Raw genomic sequence first — 17,713 nt, forward strand, 5'->3', positions numbered from 1 at the left:
AGCTGACTGATGATCAGTCGTGCCTACACACCATCAGTTAAAAAAACTATCGTGTCAGAACACGGTGACGTAAAACACAACAACGTGCTGAAAAAATAGAAGTTCAATGCTTCCAAGCATGCGTCAACTTGATTCTGGGCATGCATGGATTTTTAACCGATGGACGTACCCACAGACGATCGTTTTTTTTTTCTATAGTTTTTTTATCCATCAGATAATTTTAAAACAAGTTCCTAGTTGTTTGACTGATGGATATGTAGCGCTACCCCGGAGGAGCCGCTGTTTAGATTTGGGATCGGCGTGTCTATGGGTGATGGTATTGTTGAGAGCAAAAACAGAATGTCCAGGACCGTTGGTTGACGTTTTCAAATGCTTTATTTTCCCGGTCAAACACGACCAACATGTGAACTTGAGGTAGACAGGATAGGTTGGTGAAGGAAGAGCAACTTCACAGTATCAGGCTATGGATAGTAAAGGCAGTCCTGTCCTTTGTAGTTGTATTCGTCAATGTCGCCACTCCAGCCAGAGTGGGTAAAAGTGCCCCTGGACAGACCTCTCTCACAGGCCTGGCAGCCAGAGCGCCACTTCGAGCTTCTGGGAGGAACAAGTCTCTGCTTGGCTCTAATTAAATTGAGATGGTAGATGAGACCTCTGCCACAGGCCTAGTACTGAAAGTTGTGAACGATAGAGCGAATCCACCCAGTATGTCTTTTGAGGTCATCCACTGACAGTTTAAATGTAACCAGTCAGTGTCCGTTCACCCAGATCCCCGATGGTTCGTTACAGCCCTGTTGGATTACCTGCCTCCGGGTTCTCCTCAGACCGATCCCCCACCGAACAGCACTCAGCTTGGGATCTTCTTAATAGGTATGGGAATCCAGTAAGTCACTGGGGTCCCCTGGCAGCATCAGTTGCTCCGGGCTATGAGAGCCCAGAGTCAGGAACTCCGCCTAGCACGCGACCCCGGCCAGGTAGGCCATAGTGGTGGGGCCCGTGATGTGCGCACACCCTAAAGGTGGGTGCCGCACCTGGAACCAGGAACCCGCGAAGAACCCCGAACAACGGCCTCCGCCACAGAAATACCCCTCCCCAGCATGCCCCGCAAGGGAAAAACTCCTCCAATTGGCTGTTGGGAAGAAGCGGCTCCACCCGGACCCCTCTGGCGCCACCTGCCGCTCAGAGATGAGAGTGCATCTCTGGAGCGCAGACTGACCCACAGGACAATCCAGATTTGGCAACAGCCAAATTTAACAAATCAAAGAATGAGAGCAACATAACTCTCATTCTCCAACTAAATTTAAATATAGCACCTGTACGATAGTACACAGGCGCTACAGATAAAAAAACGATGGGGCCCACACACGATAGGTTAGTCTGATGAAAACGGTCCATCAGACCGTTTTCATCAGACAAACTGATCGTATGTACGCAGCATTAGAGCTTTGTGGAGTTGGGCTTTGGACACCATAGCAATGCTTTAGCGATAATAAAAGAACATTTAAAGTAAACTAATGTCTGAAATTGACACAACAAGAGTATATAAAACTGCTGACCAGACCAGCCTATTAGCCTGGAGCTGTGCACAAGTAATATTTTATAGCCCCAAAACTCTAAACAAAGAACAAAGAACAAGTCGCTGCCTGTGGTGTGAGCTACACAGATAGTATGAAGTAGTTCTGCACACACCTGAAAGATGATCATGTGAAATTAATAGCTTATGCAAGCTAGTTGAGTAGTTAACACCATAGCATAGTCTTATTAAACAATAGCTAGTGGTTTTAATACCATGAGCATTACCATTTAGTTTACTGTTCAAAAATAACTTTACCTGAGGATTCTGGGTCTTCTTTGGCAGATATCTTGACCAAACAAATCTTTGGTGGGATCCGGAAGACCCTTGACATATCATCAAGCATGTTCATTTGGGTAACGTGTTCAAAGTGACCGGCTCGATATCCCTAGAACCAAGGCAACACACAATCCAGTATTAAACACATATTGAAGGGTCAGACCACCCAAAGATAATATTTGTTGGAAAGTAAATTCAATTAAGCAGTTTATGTTGTCTCTTCAGTGGTGAGATTACTGTGTTAGGTTTCTGGGTCCCTCAACCTGCTGTGGCCATTGCAAGGGGGTGTTACTCTGCCTGTTGGATTCCTAAATGATATTATAATACAGAGAATGCTGGAGAAGTGTGAAAATGCCAAGGTGGGTGGAAACATGAAGCTCTAGGGCAGGCCGGACCTGAACTAGGAACTATGGCACAGAGAAATTATTCAACCCTCAAGGGTGTCAAACTAAATTTCATTGTGGGCCGCATCAGCATTATGATTGCCCTCAAAAGGGCCGGTTGTATCTGTAAGATTAGATGTCCAGCGCACCCCCCCCCTTACATTAGATGTCAAGAGCCACCCCACCATCAGAAGTTAAGCCCCCTCTCTCCCTTACATCACAGTGTACCCCCTGATTTCCTTATAGTGCTGCTGGGAAGAAGCTGGATGCATTGCTTGAAAGCAGAAAGTACAGGGTCTGGAAGAGGACCAGAGGAGGGCTGGAGCTCTCCAGCAGCTGCAGGAGAGGTGTGAGGGCCACATGATTCGGCCCACGGGCCTTGTGTTTGACACCTGTGCTCTAGATCAACGGCCCTTTGATTGCCCTTATTCGGCCCTTGGGGCACTGATATGAGACATTATTCTTCCCTCTGACACCAAAAATGGGGCTTAATTCCAGCCACTGACATCAACAATAGGGCACTATTCCTCCCCCTACTACCAAATATGGGGCACTGTTTACTCCCACTGATGCCAGAAAATGTTTTTATTCTCCTTGGCCCCCTAAAGTCCGAAGGACACTTAACTGGCCCTTTGTTTAGAAAGTATGGAGACCCCTGCTCTAGATTCTCAGCACTATCATAATTCTGTGGATGGAAAGTAATGGCAGGACAGGATAAGTTGACTCTGTATATTCAACTAGGAAACTTAAGACTTCAAGAAGCAACCCACACTGACAGGATCTTCTTCTCATAAGGTGGTGGCTCTTTTCAAAACTCTCTCCAATGTTTGTGACTGATCTGGCTTTCCTTAAGCCTGGTACACACTAATGCAAGGTTAGTTAAGCGATCTCCCCTGCTGAGCTGTTGTGTTCTGACAGGGGGACGGCCCCCCCACCAAAACGCTCTGATCAGCACTCTCTGCCATTGGCTGAGAGCGCTGATCGGGAGTAGGTCAGCTGCTGGTTTTCCGGCATCGGCTGAATGTTGGACGTTTTTTTTTAACTTCCCCCTTGTCTCCCAACATTCAGCACGTGTGTTACCAGCTTTAGGTCTATACCTGCAACCAATCTAAAACTATCACTGGGCAGACACAGTCCTACTGTAGAGGGTATTATTTCTGCTGCTAAATGTTTCACTTCCCACTGCAGCGGTTCAGCTCGGTCTAACACCTTAGTGGTTTAGTCATTCCCTGACCTATGGAACCAGCATGCTTAAACCAGACCCAGAGCCAGTCTCTAATCACAGGCAGCTTTTTCCCTCACTCCTCCTGTATTTGGGTGAAAGGCTTTTGCCCCGTACACACGATCGGAATTTCAGTCGGGAAACACTATGAAGGATTTTTCTGTTGGAATTCCGTTCAAGCTGTCTTGCATACACACTGTCACACCAAATTCTGACCGTCTAAAACACGGTGATGTACAACACTACAACGAGCCGAAAAAAATTAAGTTCAATGCTTCCGAACATGCGTCGACCTGATTCTGAGCATGCATGTTTTTTTCTCCGTCGGAGTTCCATACAGACGCACGGAATTTCCGATAGAAAATACGTTCTCTTTCGAACCCCAATGGGGAATATATAGAAAAAATAGTGCAGCGCAAATAATACAATAAATACAATAATAAATCAATAAATCAATTTGGTAAAGTCCATAAAGTGCAAAGTGATAAAAGTGCTCCAAAGAATCAATGGTGATCAAAAGTGCAATAATCTTCAACAGATCCGTGACCCACAGGAAAGGGTTAACCTCCACCAAGAGTAAAGGGTGGCCTCTCACCTCAATACTTCGACCTGTGGCTAGGTCAAAAGGCAAGAAGCAAAATCTCCAGAGATAGGTAATCAGCTTTACATGGGTTCAATTCCAAAGAATCCACCAGATGGCACCAGCGGGCAATGAGCAAGGCAACACTCTCCCATACAGCAATAACATGGACCGAAAAGGAGTAAGAAGGACAATTCTAAGTGCTAACTGCTTAAAACGTTTAATGAAATTTAAAAGCATATGATAAAAAACTCACATAGTCCTGCACTCATAGACCGAGTGCAGGTATAACAGCAGTTACCGGAACGAACGTCCGAATCAATGTACACAGCTTGTTGGGTCTCTGTGAGGCAAACGCGGATGACGTCGACGTAGCTCCTCCCCCTCGTACGCGTTACGTCCCAAAGTGGGCGGGACTTCATCAGCGTGGGGCTGATGAAGTCCCGCTACGTCGACGTCATCCGCGTTTGCCTCACAGAGACCCAACAAGCTGTGTACATTGATCCGGACGTTCGTTCCGGTAACTGCTGTTATACCTGCACTCGGTCTATGAGTGCAGGACTATGTGAGTTTTTTATCATATGCTTTTAAATTTCATTAAACGTTTTAAGCAGTTAGCACTTAGAATTGTCCTTCTTACTCCTTTTCGGTCCATGTTATTGCTGTATGGGAGAGTGTTGCCTTGCTTATTGCCCGCTGGTGCCATCTGGTGGATTCTTTGGAATTGAACCCATGTAAAGCTGATTACCTATCTCTGGAGATTTTGCTTCTTGCCTTTTGACCTAGCCACAGGTCGAAGTATTGAGGTGAGAGGCCACCCTTTACTCTTGGTGGAGGTTAACCCTTTCCTGTGGGTCACGGATCTGTTGAAGATTATTGCACTTTTGATCACCATTGATTCTTTGGAGCACTTTTATCACTTTGCACTTTATGGACTTTACCAAATTGATTTATTGATTTATTATTGTATTTATTGTATTATTTGCGCTGCACTATTTTTTCTATATATTCACTTTGAGATATTCTTGAGTTATATCTACAGTGCTGGCTTGCAATTTAGTTTAATTTGTATTTATTTTCCAGCGCTGAATCACTTTTTATTTACTTTTGAACCCCAATGGGGCACACACACGATCGGAATATCAGATGAAAAATTCCGTCTGACTTTTTCCATTCGAAATTCCGATGGAAAACACAGTGGTATGGTTATGTTGCAGTTGCACTTGACCCTATTTAGCAGTACTTAAATGAAGAATTTTCAAACAAACACCTCATAGAAGGTGGGTGTATACTATCTGTCTTACGCCAAAATTGACCTCATTTTCTACCTTTGGCTGCCTAGCTTGTTCATGAATACAGGTTTCTGCCATTAATTAGCCCTTACCTCCATTCCTGCACTTTGATTTAGTACTGCGTTTTAATTCTGCCTGCACAAGTCTGCTACCACAATTTAGGCAATCCTAAATGTTGGGTTCTGATGCTGTCTACAGGGCAACATTTGCATCTTGTGCAGCTCAGTGAGAGCCTTCCAACCCTTGCTGGCAGCACAAAGGGTCCACTGTATCCCATAACAGTCTCAACATTTCACGGACAAAAAGTGGGCGCAGGGTGCACTATATTTGAGGTGCCTTTGTATTGTGCCATTCCTGAGGTAATTTTTTGCAGGGGCTACAGTACTGGTTCTTACTTTTCCCCAGAACCTCAGGGAGCCAAGTGTAGCTTTTTACCACTTTTTTTCCTAAAAGCTTCTTCACTAAAATACTTATTAGGATGTGCTAGTTTTGTTGTTTGCATCACCTGAACACAACATGGCTTATCTATTTTGCCACTTTAAGGGTCGCTTACTGGCACCCCACCTGGCACTCTAATGGCTGCTTTTATGTGTTCCCTGTATGCTAGTCACAGCGAGCTGCCATGAAGCTGTTTCGCCTTAATACTTGTCCTAAATAAAAGTCACAGAAATAGACCGAAACATTGCCAGAGGTGCTCAAAACATAATGTGCTTCTAAGAGACTAATGTGTGTGAGGAGAACACAAAGTAATGAGTGTATTCATTGCATCTTCCCCTCATGTGCACCAATCGGGCTCACAGCTATTTTTATGCATCTCCCCCGATAACAACCTCCTACCTCTTCTGTTCAACAACCCCATCTATACAATGCATCCTTCATTGTGTCTGCTCTTAGAGAATAAAAATAGACCGCAACAATGTACCTGAAGCCTTGTGCGACAACAGTAACCTTACATTCAATTAATGATGCTCCAGTTTAAAAAAGCCAAAGCTCACTTGTTAAAGGGATGTAATACAAAAAGATAACTTCTATAGTATTTTTTATTAAACCACTTCAATATAGGGCACTTTCACACCTTCCTGCATTGATGGGCACTGAGGGCTGGGACTGATAGATTTCACTGATGGGCATTTCTGCAGGCACTGGCAGGCATTTTTCATAGGCACTGATTGGCAGCTGCCTGGGCACTAATTGGCATTTCCCTGGTGGCCTAGGGTGGCATACCTGGTGGTCCAGTGGGGTGGCCATCCATGATGGTCCTAGCCAGATCCTCGTGGTCCTGGGCAGGCATCCAAGGGGGGACTGCGCTGATAAAAAATCAGTGAAGACCCCCCCTGTCAGGAGAGCAACCGATCGACTCTCCTCTACTCGCGTCTGTCAGACGCAAGTGAGGAAAAGCAGACCAATGGCTCTTCCTGTTTACATCGTGATCAGCTGTGATTGGACACAACTGATCACGTGGTAAAGAGTCTCTGTCAGAGACTCTTTGCCTTTACCGGAGTTTCGGTGTGCCAGACTGACACAACGCAACAACGATCGCCGCAATGTGAACCACCAGGGGCGGGCGTGCGTGCGTACGGTCAGGCTAACAGAACTACTTTAACACCGTCATTTTGCTATATGGCGAGCAGCAAGTGGTTAATAAATATAGGTGCAAATGATCAGCCTAAGGGCTTTTTTACACTGGTGGTTGGGGAGTTTTTACTTACCACATTTTTATTTTTAGCGCCCCTCACCCACTCACCCTGTAGTTGGAAAGGCAGTGACCTGGGGTGTACACATACCACAGCCACGGGAGCAAGTATACTCCCTGTAGCAGTCGACAGACACTACCACCCACAGAATGCAACCGAATGGGGCTGTGTTGCAACTTCCCCCAAAAACCGCACACAGTTGCAGTGCAGTAGTCTGGAACTTTAGGTTAACACAGGTGGTGAGGAGGTGATACAAATGTAGATCGCTCTTCAGAGTGCAAAGCAAGTGTAAATAAGGCCTAAAGTGTACCTTTTAGTAATTTTACAAGTCTACAGGAAAAAATTCTTGACAGGTCACACTAAAAGCTTTTACCATTAATACATTATCATTGATTGCCTCAATTCAGTGATTTTTGCCTAGGGTGAGATTATATCATTGGTGTGTTGCAGGCAGGAGGAAGCATTTCCTCAATCTCCTCTTCTCCAGAAAATCAGACTTAAATTGTAGCAGGTCACACAGTGAAAAGCTAAATCAGGGTCAGACATTTTGGAAAACACAGAAAAAAAACAATGGCCCCAGGGTTTACATGGTTATGCCATCTCCGACCCAGCATTTCAGTCCAGGAAGTGGATGGTGAGCTTGGATGATGACTGGACAAATATGAAGCCATCTGTTTGAGGGTGGAAAAGGAGACGAGGGGATCCTGCATGGGTGCATGTAATGCGAAAAAAACTATCTGATGCTAGGTTGATTTTCAGTGCTGTAACTTTACCATCAAACAAATACTTAAACACCAGTTATGGGTAGAGTTACTGCATAAGTTCCTAAAACTAGTCCTACAAGAAGGTTTGGCACCTTAATTTAACATAGAAGTTCTAACTGGGTATCTTGCTTGTAGATTTCCCCACGTCTTGTCACTGACACATTGGGGGAGATTTACTAAGGCTGTTGCACACAGAATCTGGTGCAGCTGTACACCGTAACAAATCTGGTTATTACTTCTGTTTGTTCAATTAAGCTTTTACATTAAAACCTGGAAGCGGATTGGTTTCTATGCAGAGCTGCACCAGATTCTGTGTGCACCAGTTTTAGTTAATCTCCCCCACTGACCACCTTACATTCTCCATCTACCTGCATCCCTCTGTGCAGCCTTTGAACTCCTCGGATACATGAGCTGGTAAACTATTAAAGCAAAGGCCAGGCTAAATCATTACAGTGATAAATCCTGAAAGTGTTAGTAAACCCACAACAGTAAAATAAAAAATCAGGGGTAGATTCACGTAGATTTCGGCCGACGTAGCGTATCTCAGATACACTACGCCGCCGTAAGTTTGAGCCGCAGGTCCTATATTCACAAAGAACTTGCGCTGTAACTTACGGCGGCCCAGTGTAACTGGGCCGGCATAAGCCCGCCTAATTCAAAATAGGCTGGTTGGGGGCGTGTTCTATGTAAAATACTAGTGACCCCACGTATTTGACGTTTTTAACGGACGGCGCATGCCGCATGCTCCAAATGACGTCGGCAAACCGTCATGCTTTCGAAGTGAACGTAAATTATGGCCAGCCCCATTCACGGACGAGTTACGCAAACAACGTAAAATTTGAACAATTTGATGCGGTTCCGGCGTCCATACTTAACATTGGCTGCGCCATGTTTTTGGTGGTTTATCTTTACGCCGGAAAAAGCCTAACGTAAACGGCGTATCTCTACTGCGACGGCCGGGCGTAAGTTCGTGAATAGGCGTATCTAGCTGATTTACATATTCTAGGCGTAAATCAGCGTACACGCCCCTAGCGGCCAGCGTAAATATGCAATTTAAGATACGCCGGTCGTATCTTAGCAATATTTAAGTGTATCTCAGTTTGAGAATACGCTTAAACATACGACGGCGGGGATTCGGACATACGACGGCGTATTTACTGATACGCCCGTCGTAAGTCTTAGTGAATCTACCCCTCAGTCTGTAAATGCAGTAAAGCATGCTTGTTATACTCACTGTGGAACCTAAGGGGTAATTCCTGTGCATTTTGTAAAAAAAGCTGTTTGATCCTGTCTTCTATAATCCTCCCCTTTTTCCACAGTCCCCAATCCATCTTCTGACAGTAAAGAGCCTTGTGGCACAATGCACATGCTCAGTTTGATGTGTATTGCTTGAGAGTTTTTTATTTTTATTAGGGCCAATCAGCATTGTCCAGAGGGTCAGGGGTCCTGCAGCCTTTTAGGACAGTCAGGGTAGAATGTAAACTCCTCCTACAAGCTTTAAACAGACACTGATAGAAGTCACAAGACTGCTATATACTGCTGATGAAAGGTATTTAGCAGTTTATATTTACTAAAATAATAGCATTTCCATGTTCTGTGTACTGTGGGAGACCAGATACAGTGGAACCTTGGATTATGAGCATAATTCGTTCCAGAAGAATGCTCGTAATCCAAAGCACTCGCATATCAAAGCGCGTTTCCCCATAGAAGTCAATGGAAACGGAAATAGTTTGTTCCGTATTGACTTCTATGGCATGCAATACCGCATGTGGCCAAAGGTGGGGGCGTAAGAAATACTCTGAAAGGCTCGGGACAGCTCGGCTGAACTCGGAAAATTTCGGAAAGGCTCGGGAACTGAGTAGTTCCGAGTTTTTCCAAACTGCTCCGATTGGCTCTGCTTGGCTCCAGCGCCCCCGCACCTCTGGCCAAATGCAGTATTGCACACCGCTGTGGCTTGAATCCTGCTTGTTTTGCAAGAAAACACTCGCAAACCGAGTCAGAATTTATTTAAAAAGAAGGTCTTGTATTGCGAAACGCTCGTTAACCGCGTTAACTACACAGGCTGTAAAGGGGCAACTGCTGCAGGGCCTATGAGGTCTAGGGGCCCAAGCATGACCACCCTGATCTCTCTCTCCCCATATTCAGGTCACATTCTATGCAAAAAAAAATGAACTACACCTTTATTTTTTGACCCTCTGGAGGGCTTATAAGGATTGACACAATATTTTATCCAAATGTATTCGGAAGATAAAGCACTATCAAGGGTTTTCATATGATATATGAGGAGCTCCTAGATTTAATTATTTCCCAGGGACCGGAAGCTTTTTGGGCAACCCTAGAATGTGAGTTCTGACCACATTCATTTTTTATTAGAATGTAAAGTAAATGGCAGAACTAGCACATTTTATGAATGAATGCAAAAGTCAAAATCTAATATGAAAACATGCCTTACCTCTGGGAAATGTTCCTGGGGTTTGAGAATCGGAGAATTTTCAATGTAAGAGGTCATTTCTGCAGCACCAGTGCCCTCTGCTGGAGACATTTAACAATTATACAAAAAATTGAAACTGCATTACTTTTATAGCTTTTATTGAATTATATATTTTTTTATATATATTTTATATTTTTTTTTGTAAAGACTTTAAGCCTAATCAGCTAAACAAATAAACAAAAGCAGGGATAAATCAGTATGGCATGCTTGGATCCCATGCCTGTATACATGAGCAGATATTTGAAAACATCTGGTAAAACAGCGTTTCTAAAACAATAAAAAAATGAATTTGGCCATCTCGTAAGAAATTAAGTGTATGAAACTAAACACATGTCAAAAAACTCTGTACTCTATGCATGTGGTAGCATGAAAGTAACATATGTAAAGCTATTATCATCGGAATCCCTATTTCAAGGACAGGCGTTTGGGATCTTTGTATGTTGGCTGGTGTTCATACATTTGTGTCGTACAATATACAACTCTGGATATAATTCACTGATGATTTAGAAAAAGTTACTTTTTTACAAAATCTTTTAGGGCTCATTTACACTTGCTTCAACAAACATTAATGGCTAGTCGCAACGAGAATAATTATTATGCATATTCTCAGAAATCTCAGAGAACACCTATACAAACACATAATAGATTCTCTCCTCTCAGAGAGGAACGAGGGTGGTACCAGTCGCTATATGGATACCCAGATAGAAATGAGAATCAACAATACAATAGATCTTCATATAACTACAATCAAAATCACCCCGGGCTGTCCTACTCAGGGGGTTTTCACAAAGAGCAGAATGGGTACAACAGAAACCCAGAACCAGGCGTGGATGTAGAGGTGGACGGCGCTTCAAGAAAAAGGAAATGCGTCTCAATAATGATGGTATCTTTAATTTAAGTACAGCCACCTTTACAGAATCCGAAAATGTTGTTTTAAATAAGGGACTGAAATATGTTCCCCCTAAACAGTTGAACAAGTTTGCCACTTTCATCGACATACAAAAATATGTGAGGAAGTTAAATATACAAAGGTATTTTATTTCCAATCCAACCAGACCAACTTTACCAGAAAACACTTCTTTGACTGTACATTCAGGTGGTTTTTGAACCCTTCCCTTTTCAATCCCCCTTGTCCCACAGTACCCTCCATTCAAGTATTCAAAGATTTGGTCTTAAAAGACTTAGAAACTCTCCCAAAGAAAAGAACCTATAACGATCCCAATATAAAAATGGGCCTTAAAACCCTGTGTGAACGCAAAGATCTCACTATACGCCCGGCCGAAAAGGACGGGGGCATTGTTGTTCTCGACAAAAAGGCCTATCATAGTGAAATTATCAAAATATTAAGCGATACGGAAAGGTATGTTCGCCTTCCAATGAATCCAACGGTTGAGTACAAAAAGGCATTGATCGACCTTATAGATACAGGGTCACAATTTGGTATTCTTGACAAAAAAAAAAGAGTTATTTAGTACCAGTGGCTCCTAGGATCCCTATAATATATTACTTGCCTAAAGTACATAAGGATGCTAAACAACCTCCAGGTCGCCCCCATCATCAGTGGAATCGATTCAGTAACCTCCCGTGTAGGGAGGTATATCGATTTTCACCTGCAGCCTATTGTGAAATCCATTCCGTCCTATTTGAAGGACACTAGGCACACCATTTCGCTATTACAGCAGGTTAATTACAGTGAGGACATGCTTCTAGTAACGGCGGATGTGGCCTCACTGTGCACCTGTATTTCTCATGAATTAGGCATATCAGCTGTAGAACTGTTTTTGTCTAGAGATAGCAATATTCCGGGCACCCAGAAAAGGTATATTATGGATATTTTACAATTTGCAACAAAACATAATTACTTCTGGTATAATGATGACTTCTTCTTGCAACGAAAGGGAGTTGCAATGGGGGCTAAATTTGCGCCCAGCCTGGCCAATATCTTTATGGCCAAATGGTAGGAGGATGTCGTCTATGCTTGCAATCGACCTGAAATCAATCCTTGGGTTCGATACATAGACGACATCCTCCTCCTATGGAATGGGGATTTGGGTTCACTAGAGACATTTATGTCTTCCCTGAACAATAATAATAGAGGCATTAAATTGTCCTATGAAGCAAGTCACAGAAGTATACACTTCCTTGATTTTTTTAGAGTGGTGGACAACTGAAGACCAAAACATTCTTCAAACCAACCGACCGGAATGGTTACATTCCACTAGACAGTTGTCACCATTCAGCCTGGTTAAAATCGGTACCCAGGAGCCAGCTGTTGAGGATTAGGCGTAATTGTACTAACCTTTCAGATTTCCAATATCAAGCCGAGATACTAAAAACAAGGTTTGTGGACAAGGGTTACCAACCTTCTGAACTAGATATTGAAATTGAACGGATTTCCTCTATGGATAGAAACTCTCTGATGATGAAGAAACCAAAATCCTCCCAGGACTTCAAATATAAGTGGTCTTTTTTCACAACATTTTCGGTTCAACACAAACAAATTAAGGACATTTTCCAAAAACATTGGAATGTCCTTAAAAATGATCATATTTCAGGCCCAATGCTTCCGGATAGAGCAGGAGTAACATACAGAGGAGCACCCTCACTTAGGGGGAAGATGCGGCCAACGTATTAGATCCTCCAGTGGCCCCAGTCTTCTTTCCACATCTGAAGGCATACTATCGATGTAGAAGGTGTAAAGTCTGCCAGTCCAACATATGCGGACGTGGTAAGATAGACACATTTACTTCCACGTCTACTGGCGTTGAATATAAAACCAAACATTTCACCACTTGTGCCACTAAGCACATTGTCTATTTGATCACCTGCCCTTGTGGAAAACAGTATGTGGGACACACCATCAGGACTTTTTCCACAAGGGTAGGTGAGCACATTACCAGTATTCGTAAGGGTAAAACCAATCACAGTGTCCCGAGACACTACTTAGAGTCCCATAATAAGGACCCTAAAGGCACTAAATTTCAAATCATAGACAAGTTTGTTGTGAACTGGAGGGGTGAGTCATGTGTTAAGGGGGTTTCGAGGTTGGAAACCTTCTGGACATACCAGCTCAAGAGTTACAGACTTCATGGCTTGAATATAGATTGGGACATCAATGCCTTTATTAATTCATCATAAATTCCCTTTTGTGTCTCTATAGCTTGCTGACAGATCTCATCTTGTGTTTGTGAACCATTATATATACTTTTTTGACCATCTCTTTTGATGGAGTATTGGGGCGAATTTCATCGTATCACACTCTCATATTTGTATTGGTTGTTCTCTGTAAAATTATGCCATAAAATTATGCTATATATACTGTCATAATTCAATTTTGATTCATGTGCATTGTATCATGTTAGCATACTCATTATGGTCTATTGTATTTACATAACATGTTATAGTATTATCACCTATTATACTCATAAGATATGTTTATGTGTTTCGCATCGTCGACTCGTGTGTACCTTCCGGGATTGGCGTTGCAGACATATTTTTATTTTTATCTTTATTCTTATTCCTAATTTTGTTTCTTAATATTCTTATTTATGTGGCTGTTGTGTGTTTCTACCTGGCAGCCACATGTACCCATATATTTGGTCTCTTTCCACAGCCAGATATGTAGCTTGCACTAGCTGCAGTTTCAGGTTATGCGGTACTTTAAAACTACATTCCCGACACTTATGCCGCGTACACACGGTCGCTTTATGTGATGAAAAAAAAACTACGTTTTTAAAAACATCATTTAAAATGACCGTGTGTGGGGAAAACGTTGTTTTATGTCTTCTGAAAAACGACAAAAAAAATTCGTTTTTTGTGTCATAAAAAATCACCGTGTGTAGCTAAAACGACATTTAAAACAACGTTTTTAAACCCGCGCATGCTCAGAAGCAACGTATGAAGCGAGCTTCAATGGAAAAGAGTGCTGAACGTAACCGCGCTTTGCTAGAGCATTTTGAAAAAACGATGGTGTGTAGGCAACGTCGTTTTTTAAAATTGAAGTTTCAAAAACGTCGTTTTGTTTCATGATATAAAACGTTGTTTTATTTCATCACAAAAAACGACCGTCTGTACGCGGCATTATAGGTCTGGCTATACTTTTCTCATTGAAAGCTAACCGGGGCTGTGCTAAATGTTGAAGGTTGGTGGGGTCCCATCTGTCGACATGTGGGCAGATTACTATTTGCAGACTTGTCCCACCTCCTAACTACAAGCCCCAGGCTGCACCGTGAATTATAGGAGCGGGCGCGGCTACTGTTTACATCTAGTCCTTGCGTTGGCGCTTCTCCTGTTGCTGGGTTACTGTGAGCAGTCGGCGCGATAGGCTGTTACACTCACGTGACCGCGTCACGTGTTGGCATGACGTAGAGATGCCGGAAGCGCAATGTACGGTGGGACACACATGGACCAGGTATCCCTCTATTTAAAGTGTGGGCGTATCGGGTTTGCGTGCACCCCAGTTGATGTCCACTTGAGACGAAACGAGTCGGGTCCGCACGTCAGCCCCAGTTGCCCATACCACGCTATACCCTCTCTTTACATTTCGGAAGAAATTTATTTTTGAGATTTTATACATATTTTTTATATTTTGTGTGCATTTGATATTTTATCTCTTCACATTTGCAAGCTTTGTTTTTGGTATTTTTTAATAAATCTTACAAGCTTTTTTGGATTTACACTATGTGGAGGCCTTTTTTTCTTTTTATATGCCCCTCAAGTTTGGCGGAATCCTAGCTTGGCACATTCTGTTCCAGTATACTAGATCCTGATGTCCTAACAGCCGGTCCAACATAGAAGTTTGTCTTCAGTGCACGAAGGAGGTGTTTCGTAGATCCAGTCCAGATTGATCCGTGGTATAATTAAGCGCAAGTGATCCACCACCACACGGTGAGCTGGGTCCACTCCGGAGGGTAAGAGTATTTATTTCTCCCCCCGCCCCCTGGTGAAGACACTCCTGGGTGATATGCTTCATAGTACACCAAACATATACAAACTGCTGGAAGCACCAAGTGCAATGTGATCTGGGTCAAGTTCCCTTCTATTTGGACATCCACTTACGAACTGTCTAGTGCTATTAGCCTAAGATATTGACTTTCACCTCTATGAAGATTGTTGTACACATCTTCCATAGCCGTCTTACGCTATTTTAGCTATATAGGCCCAGATTCTCAAAGGAGGTATCTCTGAGTCTGAGCGGTCGTATCTATGCGCCTGATTCTTAGAATCAGTTACGCATAGATTTCTATTAGATCCGATCGGCGTAAGTCTCTTACGCCGTCGGATATTAACTGCATATTTACGCTGGCCGCTAGGGGCGTGTACGCTGATTTACGCCTAGAAATACGTAAATCAGCTAGATACGCGAATTCACGAACGTACGCCCGGCTGACACAGTACAGATACATCGTTTACGTTAGGCTTTTCCCGGGGTAAAGTTACCCCTGCTATATGGTGGCGTACGTGCGGCGTACCAATGTTAAGTATGGACATCGTTCCCGCTTCAAATTTTGAAAAATTTACGTTGTTTGCGTAAGTCGTCCATGAATGGGGCTGGACGTCATTTACGTTCACGTCGAAACCAATACGTCCTTGCGGCGTACTTTGGAGCAATGCACACTGGGATATTCCACAGACGGCGCATGAAAAACGTCAATCACGTCGGGTCACAAGTTATTTACATAAAACACGCCCCCCTGTTCCACATTTGAATTAGGCGGGCTTACGCCTGGCCAATTTACGCTACGCCGCCGCAACTTTCTTTTGAGAATACGGCACTTGCCTGTAAAAGTTGCGGAGGCGTAACGTAAATAGGATACGTTACGCCCGCACAAAGATACGCGCATCTACGTGAATCCGGGCCTGAGTCTTTTGGTGTTGTTTTGCAGCTTTATCACTGTATTTGTTACTTACTCATGACATGTCAGGGAAAAAAAAAAATTTCACTAAAAAGTTTGATCCACCCTTTATGAGTAGCCATACACTTATGGTTTTATTATAGTCACTTTTTTAACTGATGGGTTGTTCCATTGATCTAGCGCTACACTTTATGTTTTATTTCACTATTACAATTTTTGTCTGATTGTTGTGTTCAGCAGCTACATTTTTTTGTTTTTGGCGCAATATTTACCTTCTTATATTTTTCTGTGGCTTTGTTAAAGCTCTCTGAATGCTAGTCAAAGCCCCTGTCACTAAATAAAATGGTTAGCTTACAGTCCTGCTGATGAAAAAAAGTGTAATCTCCTGACGTGAGATAATAAGCGGAGGGGGTAATGCAAAAAAAAAATTTTTTAAATGGGAGGGGGGCCCCTTACAGGTGTAATGCCTGCTAATATACACACATGTGTTTGCTGTGGGGTGCAATGCAATAGGCTGCGCACACCAATGAGCGCTGTATACTGTATGCATAGATGCAACTTACAGTTCATACATCATTGACAATGGGATCATCAATTAGTAAAGAATCGTTTATCTGGGCAAGTTTGCCCCCAAATAAACTACTGAAAGTGATAACAAAGCCGGCATTAGTCTTTAACAACAATCATCAATGCACAAAACCCTGCACACGCATAGGTGTGAATGGAGTCATATACACAGTCCCTGATATACAGACCAACACCAGAAAGAGAATCTACCTGGATGTGTAACACATAAAAAAAACTTTAAAAAAAAGCAAGAATATAAACAGGTAAACTGAACATGAATGATCAACAAAACTATTTAAAATAGTAAAATGAGTAACGAATGTATATATAAAAAAAAAAAAAAAAAATATTATTGTGATAGTGTTGATTGTAATTCCAGGGGCAACTCTTCAACCTCGGCACTGTAGCTGCCAATCTGAGACACGTGGCGGCTGGGTTAAAGGGACAGTCGCAACATCGTGATCGGAAGTTTGTATGATAACAATGTTATTAATCCATTCAAGAGTCAAACCAATAAAATAATAAATATTTACCTTCCATCAAGTCTTCCCCTTTGTGTCCAGGCAGAACTATCAGCAGTGGGTGTGTGTGTTGATTGCTGGCAATCACTGACAGTCAACAAACTGGTCACCATGGGGACAGAAGTAAGACAATTTGCATGCAAATGACTTCAGTTTAGGCCAAGACTTCCTCCAAGCAAAGGATAGAGAGTCAGCTTTGGGTTCTTTATTAGCCCCAGAAAAAAATTGGGACAATCAATTTTTAAAAGATTGTCTAAAAATGATTGATCACACTGCACAATATCAAAGAAAAAAAATATTTAATATACATTTTTTTTAAAGAAGATGTAAACCCTAACAAATGCAATTTAGTTTTGTAAAGCCTGTGTAACATATATCATTTTTTATTTTAGATAAGAATAAAGTACAATTTTCAGCTTTCTGCCATCCTTTGTTGCATTTTAGTGCTGCTGATCTCCAGTCATTTTCTGTCTACATGCATAGAAAGCATTAAGG

The 17,713-nt window shown here is 42.7% G+C and overlaps 1 protein-coding gene across 3 annotated transcripts in view; it reads right to left on the bottom strand.

The window, feature by feature from the left end:
- The window catches only part of LOC120922018, an 80,812-nt gene extending 63,417 nt beyond the window's left edge, over positions 1-17,395 (bottom strand). Inside the window, exons 1-3 of one of the 3 annotated variants that reach the window (XM_040334553.1) lie at positions 17,231-17,395; positions 10,237-10,313; positions 1,829-1,958 (exon numbers count right to left, since the gene is read on the bottom strand). In XM_040334553.1, coding sequence (XP_040190487.1) covers positions 1,829-1,958; positions 10,237-10,313; positions 17,231-17,237 — 214 coding nt within the window. In that variant the 5' untranslated portion in view covers positions 17,238-17,395. Of the gene's footprint in view, positions 1-1,828; positions 1,959-6,550; positions 6,702-10,236; positions 10,317-17,230 lie in introns of those variants that run through there. The other 2 variants (XM_040334552.1, XM_040334554.1) reach the window with 2 other exon arrangements.
- Between the last annotated feature and the right edge of the window lie 318 nt (positions 17,396-17,713).

The sequence above is a fragment of the Rana temporaria genome, unplaced genomic scaffold (assembly GCF_905171775.1).
Source record: "Rana temporaria unplaced genomic scaffold, aRanTem1.1, whole genome shotgun sequence".
Classification (NCBI taxonomy): Eukaryota; Metazoa; Chordata; class Amphibia; order Anura; family Ranidae; genus Rana; species Rana temporaria.